General features: G+C 46.7%; 1 protein-coding gene across 2 annotated transcripts in view; it reads right to left on the reverse strand.

The window, feature by feature from the left end:
* Positions 1-7,965, reverse strand: part of LOC8030945 (inner nuclear membrane protein Man1) — a 52,220-nt gene extending 44,255 nt beyond the window's left edge. The window contains exons 1-2 of one of the 2 annotated variants that reach the window (XM_029972432.4): positions 7,020-7,965; positions 3,720-3,866 (exon numbers count right to left, since the gene is read on the reverse strand). In XM_029972432.4, coding sequence (XP_029828292.2) covers positions 3,720-3,866; positions 7,020-7,545 — 673 coding nt within the window. In that variant the 5' untranslated portion in view covers positions 7,546-7,965. The remainder of the gene's footprint in view (positions 1-3,719; positions 3,867-7,019) is intronic. The other variant, XM_002403600.5, reaches the window with a different exon arrangement.
* Positions 7,966-10,901: the final 2,936 nt, after the last annotated feature.

Raw genomic sequence — 10,901 nt, forward strand, 5'->3', positions numbered from 1 at the left:
AAATCATAAGCGCTGATATCTGTGATTGTGAGAGGAAGAACGACAAAAAGAACGACAGAAAATCCAAAGGCAGAAGACGCAAGGTTAGGCCTGTTCATTCTGCAGCCAATGATTGTTTACGTTTTTACACTGCATGCCGCCGGCGTTTTCTCGTGCAATAAAGCAAGAACAGATTAAACAACAACCGTGCATGTGATGGTTTCCTCTGTGTGTTTATTCAAGTCTTGCCAGCAATTTGAACTCCACTGAGGGCGATCACTATGCGTACCCCGCCGCTTCCAGGTGGCTGAAAGGTATGTGACGGTGTCGAACGCGGACGTCTTCCTTGTTATTTGTGAAATGGGCACTGTGGTGTGTATAATTTTGCCCGGCCTGTGTCACGTGTTATTTCTGCAGCTAAGCAGTAAGAGTTGACACTGGTCATCGGAAAGATCAGTTGGCTGAGGCGTTGGTGGGCTTGTCAAGTTCGAGCAGCGGCCATTTTGAACGGCCGAGGGGGAAGTGGGGGGAGGGGTGTGGGGGAGGTCGCTCCAAAAATGCGAGTTTATTTTCCCCTCATCGATTCGGAGTGGGTCCTACGGAGCGGAATTTTTCCTTCCTCACGGAGTTTGGAAAGCGCTCCGGATCTACTCGCGGATTTTAGAAAGCGCTCCGGATCTACGAGTAGAATTCACCATCACTCAAGCACCTGAGTCAACATGAAAACACTGATCACTTCGGCGAAACGGCTAGTCGAGGTAGGCGAGACAGGCAGGAGCAGAGACATCGGCGGCCATGAAACAATGGCGAAGCTTTAGTTTGTTATGGTATGAATCCAAACGGAAGTACCCGTCTTGTAAACCTTTTGTAAAAAATAATAACTCTCATTACATGGGTCACCCTTTAAACGTAAAAATATACCGCTCAAAAGAAAATTACAACATATAACTAAGGTTAAAGAACCAAGATCTAAGCTGTCAATCAAACTCTTAACCAATGAGAAGAATAGCAGCCAACTGGGGCTAAGCGTCACAGAACACCAACTTCGTGGCGCCTGATTTGAAACGGACGAAATAGCCGCAAACTAAAATCAGTCTCACGCAATAAATATTGCTGTAAAAAGTTGTTTTTTTCTCGCGGAAAAATTGTTTTTTGACATGCTTGTCCCAATTAGGCTGTTTAAAAAATATCTTTTCTTTCTTAGCAGTTACCCTTTAAGCTATAGATGTTTCTTGAAGCAACACTTGTCTGGAAATTTTGTTGTGGGACTTAGCACTAGTGATGGCAAGGGCATGAATGCCAAATCCAGATGAAGATACAGGGGAGTGTCTAGAAATTTAGGGCAGGCCTGTATCCAGATGATGTTTGTGTTTATATTTATTCTTAAAGGGACCATGAAACGATTCTTAAATCGAATTTCGTCCACCGATCGTCGTAAAAGGTGTGAAAAGAAACACAAAAACACAAAAATAGGGAGCCAAAAAAAATTCTTCGCTATAAAACTTTTAACAGAAAACTGGACCCTTTTGCGCCTTCTTTGCTTTGAAAGCTCTCTGCCTTTTCACTGCGATGCATCCGCGGAATCGCAGCACGTCAGCCGAATCCACGTCGCCTATTGGGTAAGAGCCTAACTCATCAGCACCGTGATCATAAACAATAAATAGCCGGCGAATGTTTCCTAAAAGTTTTGTTAAATAATATTCAGATCCACAATTTGGAGCATAATTAGAGATGTGACTAAAATTGCCAAATTTGATAATGCTGAGAGCCAAGCACCATCTATCGTGTGGTAAACGATGCAACTACAGTAGGGCCGACAGCATCACTCAGTTACTTTGTCGCGACGACCAACGAACGTTTATTTTTCTACGTGTTCTTCCCGTGAGCCCCGACTTCAAGCAGCAAGAAAGAAGTACTTGAAACAGACCATGACGAACAAGAACGCTGGATCCACAAACACCCGAGAAAAGCTACAACGGTGACGAATACCTCCGCAGATAGGCATAGCAGGCACTCCGACTCGGCGCAGCGTTGCTTCAACGGTACTTGGCCAAGACCGTCTGCCCACGACCGGCTGGCGTGCTGAATGGAATATGCCTGCCCTACCCTTGTGCATGCACCCTTCCCGTATCATAGTTTGATCGCCGACCTCAATTTTAGATTAAGAGGCGAGGTCAATCTCTTACCCTTGTCATCTCCTTGTTTTCCGAGACAGTGGTGACGAACACTGTCATCGAAAAGGGACTCTCATTGATTCTATCTTCTTGTTTTGAATGATATAGAGCTCAAATAAATGCCGTATGGATTACCTTCATAACACGGTATGTACAAATTGTTATTAGTATGCTATTTTTATTCTGACACGACTGCACGTCACACTCGAGCTATAACAGTTTGCGGGAGCTACATGCAATGCCGGTCCAACCTTCCTTTGCCGAGTGTCACGTCAATATCGAGTTGCAATAGTAACAGATCGGTCCCGAAGCGCTTACCAACAGCGCGAATACAGCACCTCCACCAAATGCGCGCGTCCGCTCCGAGTGTGAACAGGTACCTATTTACGTGGCTCCTGCTGACTCTGTCGTAGTTCAAACGTATTTTTTTTAACGTCGGCTCGCTCCTGCATCTCCGAGGCCGCGAAAAAAGCCGCGGCAATTTGTTTCCATCTACGTCGCTTTGCAAACGACTGACACGGGCCGCCTTTTACCAACAATGAAAGTTGGGCTGACTTCTGGAGTCTTCACCGGAAGACTCGCCGCACTTCCCAACAGGCATACTGGCATATGGGACTAGTCCCATGCTGTCGCTGTAGCGCAACATATCTAATTGAATTTCACTCAGCTGCGATGTGTCCATAGCTATTGCGGCGATGAGAGGCGCCGATTCAGAAAATATGTCGGTGACATCAGCGCCATCACGCACTAAAACCTACCGGCGCACCCCGAACTCGCCGCCGCTAACGCTCCCATTCTCCTACAGCCGAGAAAACTTCCGGTTCCTGTGCTTGTTTTGCGGTCAGTTGGAGAGAAAGAAAAAGTTGATATTTCATTAATTTTTTTAGTAAAAGTTAATAAACTTAGACGAAAATGGATGCCTGTTTGGCATTCAGTGAACGTTGAAGGTTTAATGTAAAAGTTATCTGGCAAAAGTAAAAAGGCAATTTCATGGTCCCTTTAAGAAAATTGGGCACACAGCAATACTAAGTTTTGAATTTCAAAGAATCTGGAATCAATCACAAATAAACTTCAAGAAACAACCTACGAATATCACGAGATGAGTTCCAAAAACACAAAACCCTAGTTAGTATAATGAACTAGTAATGTTTGTTGCACGCTTCGGATGGTGTACTTTCAACATAGTTTTAGACCAGTTTAAATGAACAAAACTGAGGCGGTGCTGCAAATATAATAAAATAAAGCGCCAAACTCTGAGCAACGTTTCTGTGAAGAAGTCGGAAACTAAGGTGCCGTATTTTGAGCAAAATATTTACCATTTTGAATGTCCCATTTACGATTCCAAGAGCCTTGTGCAAGATGGTCGTGCGCACAAGCACTTTGACATCGTTGCCTTCACCTCGCTCGTAATACTTTTAATTATAGCGACCGACAAGCGCGTGCTTGAGAACGGGTATTCGAAAAAGACGGCCTGCCCTTCTCACCTTGTCAGCGACTATGATTACTTTACAGCTTCGCGTCGAGACTACTTCCTGCTCACGACGAAACCTAAGCAGACGCACTCACCGGGCTGTGAAGGGTAACGGACCCCCATGTAGGCTGCGCCCAGGAACACGAAGAACAGCGCCGCAGCCAGGAGGAGCACAAATGAAACCCACTGATACCGGGGCCGCTGATCTGTGCTCGCCACAAACCCATTGCTGCGTCCAGCGTCTGTGGAAGGCAAAATGAACAGGTCACATTCATACACCGTGCAAACGCAAGCGTATGTGCACCTTCCAGAGATTCTAGGAATTCTAATAGTAGCACTTGTCGCCGCAGTCCATCACTGTTTGAGACTATCACGCTAACTAAGTCAATTTATTATTTATTTATTGATTATGCAGCACCACGCACATCCTTCAGCATTTGCAACGTCTTCCCTTAACCTTTAAAGCGGTAGATTTATAGGGCCAAAGAATCCCAGGAGCCGCATAAACACGAATGTGTAGGTCATTCAGTCTGTAACTTCCAAACAATCTTGGAGAAAATGGCAACCGGTGCAAGGAATTGAATCCCAGGTACCACCGTGGAAGCCGAGTGCGCCGCTGACCGAGCTACGGACCTAGCACGCAGGAACGGGAGGAGCAGAAGCAGGTGGTGTGAGAAAGCGTGCGGAGCAGACGGTTGAAAGGGCAATAAGGAAAAGAGCAGAAACAGGTGGTGTAGAAGGAGCATGCAGAAAAAGAAGGAGTGGAAAGGGCAGGAAAGGATGCTTCCCCTCTCTTGGTGACCCAGAAAATTCAGCACGAAGGATTTGTATCTGGGTGGTACTGAAAGGAAGTGTGCGCAGCGTCATAAATAGTCAATGGTGCGACATAATCTGTTTCCATATGAAACCCAGCCCTAGTCACCACCCAAACAAAGAGCACAACCCATCCTATAAAGCTACCGCATTTAAAGAGACACTAAAAGGGTATTTATGCTCGCCAAGGTTTTTATTTGTACCTGACATATGAGAGCCCAACTACCCAGAAAACAATGCGCAGCTCGAAATTTGTTTTTCTTTCCACATGAAAACTGCCAATCGACCAGTTTGAGTCACACTCACTCTCTTCTCCGTGGTCATGTGCCATTTTCTATGGTTTAGACACAGCCACCAAATATAATCAAAGTTGTGGGTCATCGAAGCCACACACATAATACTAAAAATAGAAAAGAAATATGATATCCATTTGTTGTAGGTTCTAAAAAACTGCAAATGCGTTAATCGCAAAAAAAAAAAAAAAAAAAGATTTGCAAAGCAGCTTTTTGACTTTTGCCAACTCTCTCCTCCTCTATATTTCTTCTTCCTCCCCAGTCCAGTTTCGGATTTGATTTCAAGCAGTTGCATTTTCTGACTCTTTTAAAAATATATGTGACGCTGTAGCAAAATATTGATTGGGTAGCCTTACGACAACATAATAAATCACCTGGCAAAAAATAAAAAATAAATTTTGGGGGGTGTCAGTGTCCCTTTTAATGCGTTTGGCAGAATGACCAAACATGCAGCCAATATTTGTCTTAGGAAGTCAATACACAAATCATAAGACACAGTACTACAGGCCATAAACACCCATAACAGGAGGTGCGAGCCACCACCTCATTCAAACATCCATCAATAGCTTCACTCCCGCATCACGGGTCCCAGTGTGCCTTTTCTCATTTTACCCTGCTCACCTAGTAAACATTTGGATGGCACTTTACAACTGTTTTCAGAATGCCAACCAAAAGCCTATTCGACCATTCAATATTTTTTGTGTTACACACAAAGAACATCGTCAATGAAAAGGAAGGTTAGTACTGCACATATGCCAACAGGCAAAAAAACGTTGACTGCAGATTGGCCAACGACGCATTGTGCTGTGGACGTCCTCTTGCGGAAAATATGAGCTGAAACAGTCCTTCGTGCTCTTTGGTGTGCCTGCCAGTTTCTGAAAGAGCTGTGATTCGAACTAGAAATGGAATGCGAAGTTAAGGTCTCACACTTCGGATTATTTGCCAAATTAAGAGCTAACAGGGGTTGTGGGGACTGCAGACGGAAAAAAAGGTCGGATTGGATGTTTCAGTTCACACTGTCCAAGGACTTTATGTGGGGTCAAAGGACAGCTGGCAGAGTGACCGAGACTTTCTATGTTGAACCTGTGTATGATCATGGGATGCATACTTGGGTAGAAATGTTTTAAATCATCCCATGCTCTACTAATTAAAGCCCATTTGTCATCGACAGGCATGTAACAAGGCATATACTTTCAACAGCCACTGCTGATGCCAACTTGCCTATCGTTTCCTAACTTCTGTCCTATGTACTGTCCGGTTGCCTTGTATACCTATGTAAAGTCAGTGTCAAAAAAAAAAAAAAAATTTAGTACATGGCTGCTTACAATATCGACGAGTGCCTTTTTGCTCTTCTCCAGAAAATGCAAATCAGACAATAATAGACCAATCCGAAAAGTAGAGTGCACCCAGGTGCGACGTGTGCAAAGAACTGTGAAATATTTTAGGGGAGCTCCTTCGTCGTTTGCTTATATGGCTGCTACTGCCTGCGAGAACTTCACTATTTAAGTTTGCATTGTGCATAAAAGAGCTCTCTTTTGTCGTCTGGATTTCTTCAATCCTTGCAACAGACTCAGAGCCGTATATTGGAAGAGTTTGGCCAATGGGTGCGGCGACGAAGGCGCTGGAGAGGAGGGGTTAACTTGCATACATCCCACAGAAGCGATTACGTGCTAAACAGTTTGGGGATGGCTACACGCTTGTTTAAAACGGTTAAGGGGTTAACTTGTATACATCCCACAGAAGCGATTACATAAACATATGCTGGTATGACACTCATCCAGATCGAAATGAGCAGGGGTGGGTATGACCCCAGGATTCCGAGGTTCTGCAGTGTATGCTTTTGCTCCATATGCTGCGGTGTGTTGCAGGGAATGGGTGTTAGCCACCCATTCCCTGCAAATGGTGTCCTTCTGTGCATCTGCTCTCCGACATAAGAATGATCTAACACTCGCAAGTGTGTTTGAAGAGACAATTTTTTATACACCGCCCAGCAGTGAACGATTAGCTACTTTGGGCCAACTGCAACCAGCGCACACACACAAAATCAAGTTGCAATATATATAAATATATATATATATATATATATTTTTTTTTTTTTGCATTTTACGAAAAAGACGTTTGCACTAACGTAACTTGATCTGCTGTCGAGGAAGCAGTGACTCCCCGTCAATAGACTCGAAGGTGGAAGCATAGCAAAGAGCGACCCAAAATGTCACACATACCATCCGTGCGTTGTACATTGGGGTAGCTCCGAGGCTACGAATCCACAAGCGAGACAAAGTCACGTACCATCCGCCCGATGCACCAAAAGGCTGTGATTGTAGCGTTGCTGCTGCTGAAGCGGGTACGGCGACCGGGAGGGCGTCTTGGGCACGTCGTTGTCAGTATCCGAAAACTCGTCGCTGTACGCGTAACCGACGCGAGTCCTCAGGTTCGGCCGATGATCCACCACCGGCGGTAGTACGACCGGCGGCGGCGGAGTCGGCGGCGGCTCAGGACGCCGCGGCCTCTCGGGTGGACTCGTCCTTCGACTTCGCGAGGACGGGATCGCCGCCGAGCGACGCCGGGTCGAGCGTTGGTTCACCGACGCCGCCTCACCGTCACTGTCGTCCGAACTCATCCGGCCCAGGCTTGCACGGTTCGGCAGACTCCGCCGAGGCGATGGAGTCTTCATGCCGTTCTGCAGAAGGCTCGTCAACCTCCGTTGCATGACCACACGCGTGGTGTCGGTGACGGGTCCCACGTCTTCGCCCAGGTCTCGGAGTTGTCGTCGCAGGTCGTCGTCTTTGAGGTCCTGCCGCGACCGACTCGCCATGTTTTCTGGAGATAGCGGCAGCGGTGTCGCGGCGGCGTTGGGGCAGAGCACGGGGGAAAAAAGTGTAGGCTGGATCGCCTCACAACGAAGCGGCCATCGAGCGTTTCCCTTTGTTGTTGTTTTTTTTCTTTCTTTCTTTGCTTTAGATTTCTAGACACGAGAACCAAGCGTCAACTTGCGCTGAGCGTCGGATCGGCCGTGGCCATGGGTGAAACGTGACTATTAATTAAGTTGAGGCGCCACGATAAACAACACACAGACACCGCAGGGCCTCCCGCGAGGCTACCCAAGTAAACAAGAAGGGAGGGGGAACCGGGGGAACAGTCAGCCGAATGCAGCTCCCGTAGATCCCGGGGTGGCCAATCCGCGGCGCCACTACGCGCGCTTCCCTCTCGTACGTCTATCCACGTAAGAGAAGTCGCGTCGCCCCTCTATCCACATAGCCCCAAACCTCTATGTGCGCATTGCCCGCTAGGCGGCTAGGCCAGCTAGGCCGGCTAGGCCCGCTAGGCTTTGGGCAGTGTTGCCAGGTCTACTGATTTATCAGTAGATCTACTGATTTCGTTCCGGGTCTACTGATTCACTGAAAAACAAGAAAATCTACTGACTTTTTTTTTAGTAAACATATTAAAAATTTATTATATGGCCCCTTCAGTTCCCAGTGCCGCCCATCAAAGGAAACTCATAATGTCCCAGAATTAAAAACGAAGCACTGGCTAGATGGCCCAGAAGCCCGTCCTATTCGAGTGACGTAGTCGTATATTCATCTATCTATTCACCCAGAGCAGGTTCGACGGTGACATCCGGGCCAGAATGGAGAGAGTTTGGCTAGTCTATGATCTCGCCGTAATGTCTCTCTCCCGAGTGAGCCAATCAGCCCGCGGCGCAGAGCGAGAGGTGTTTGCGCATGCGCAACACTCGACCCCAGGGGCAACAATCCGTTTTCGAGCCCAGTCACTGAGTTTGAGGCTAGACTCTCACCGGCGTCCCTCCTAACCCTAACCGAGTGGACTGTGATTTCAATAGGCGCAGCCTGCGTAGGCACCGTTTCAAACGCTGCTGGCGGCTAAATTATCGCCTTTTCCCGCTATATTTTGTGTTTCATGGTACATGTATTTTCCCGAGAACACTGAGAAAGCACTGTACCACAATTGAAAAAACAAAACAAGCAAAAAAAAAAAAAAAGAACTGTTAACTTTTTTTGGGGGGTATGCGTGCGACAGAACGAATGCGACTGGAATGTATAGTTCTAGTTATTTTTTTTTTCTTACGACAAGTTTTGACGGCGCAGCGGGATTCGCCGCATGTGAAACAACAAAGCGTTTTGCTGTCAAAAATAAATTGCAACAGAAGAGGGCCGAAAGGCATGCATTTTTCACACTCACAAATAACGTGTTTACCGATGGACAGGACACGGACATACAATTAAGGAAGTGTTAACATTCGAATGATATATCGTACGTACCACACGATGCAGCGTTATCCGAAAAGAATTTATTTGAGAAAGATCTCAAATAACACAGTCACAGTCGACGACAGTCACATCTTGACGATCGCACGGAATCCGAGATGACTTCGTTTTGGGGCACGTTTCGGGGAGAGCTTCCTTTTTTCACAACCGCACCAAGACAAAGAAACAAATGCGACTGACCCATTTCTCACCCCAACCCGGACAACTATTTTTGGAGATAACTGACGGTTCTACGCGGATTATCTCTGGGAGGGGGGAGAACAATGTTCGCAAAATCGCGTCGAGGGCCGTTCAACGTCCTTCACCTTTCCCGTGAATGTCGAGCAGAAAAGCTTGAATGGCAGGCACTTAGCAGCCTTATTTCTCACAATGGAAGACAACACAAAAAGGGTACTCAGCACGCATAAAAAAATAAGTGGAAACTTTCAAGAAAGGCGAGAAAACGTCGAATGCAAAACCGCAAAAACGTACGTAGAGGACCGCGCTGAGCGGGTCTTCACAGTCCCAGAGAGTGGCAGAAAATTTCTAGCTGATAGGGGGCGCGAGAGTCGCACCAGCCGCATCAGCATCAGCAACATGGCGGCGGCCTAGGAGCACGAGCGTTTCGCCGCAGTAAGGTTGCAACGCCTATTGGCTGAGAGAAAAAGCAAAAACAAGCAAAACAACACAAACAGGAAGTGACGAAAATTTTTGTTTTGTTTGTTTTTGCTTTTTCTAATTTTACTTTTTGTTTTTACTTTTCGTTTCTCCAAGTGTTTGTTGGGCGCTTTTCGGAGCGGTCGCGTTGGTTCCATATCAGCGGTTCCAGCGGTCTTTCTTGTATTATACATTGTCGTGTTATGTGCCGCGGTATTGCCGAGTGGAGTTGGTCGTGATATTCAATGCTTGGGAACGAGCGTCGGCAGTGAAGTCCACAGCGCATTCAGCGCATTCATGCAAGCCAGCAACAGGCCCCGTCTCTCCACATGGAGGCCCGTGGGACGGTTGTTCGGAAAGTAAAAGGTGAGTGGAATTTACCTACTGGTGGCGTTCGATCGTCGATTCGACACCGCTGTGGTGGAATTTGATAGCGCTTGGCTACCTCACGTAGCGTCGGGGACAAAGAAGAAGATAATAGAGATAATCAACAGGAGTGGCATGTGGCTCCCAGCCTCCCTAGTGGCTCCCAAGTGCCGCCTGCGCCGCATTTGCATGTTGGGAATGTCAGCTTTTGACGAGCTCGTGCAGTCACAAAAGCGTTCTGTCGAAAGACGCGATTTACAAACAGATCAGGCTTCGCGAATGGCCCTCACGGCGCGTTGAATTTGTGGCGGGTAAATATGTTGCTGTTCGTCCTGGTAGGCCTGCGATGGTGTTTTCTGCACAAATACTGTATTCTGCCTCGTGCTACATTCACACCTGCCGCAGAACTGCTAAGCGATTCTGCTACAGGTTAATGGCGAAGAGTTGTGCTCTTCCATAGTGTGCATGTTAAAGTGACAACAAATAAGTGCCTCTCTGTTCTACTTCTCCTTTGGTATTCAACTGGTTGTATTTTCTACTACATTTTGTTCAGAAAGCCACTGCGAGACAGGCATTATTGATGTATACTATCCAAAACAATGCTTGAGCATGAGATGAGGTAACAGAAATACTTCAATATGTGCCTGCTTTTTGTGTTTTTGCAAGACAAGGTAACAGAAATACTTCTTTATGTGCCTGCTTTTTATGTTTTTGCAATTCACCGGCTAGACCACTCTTCTCATGGTTATTGTTTTGTTGGGTGCAAAATTTTCCACCCCAGGTGTCCGATGCTTGCGGCTGATGGCTTCTACCTACGTGCATCAAACAGCGGGCCTGCACCTTCGCCGAGACAGCAGTAATACAATTCTGGGTAACTGCAGCG

The sequence above is a fragment of the Ixodes scapularis genome, unplaced genomic scaffold, assembly GCF_016920785.2.
Source record: "Ixodes scapularis isolate PalLabHiFi unplaced genomic scaffold, ASM1692078v2 PGA_scaffold8__174_contigs__length_109621045, whole genome shotgun sequence".
Classification (NCBI taxonomy): domain Eukaryota; kingdom Metazoa; phylum Arthropoda; class Arachnida; order Ixodida; family Ixodidae; genus Ixodes; species Ixodes scapularis.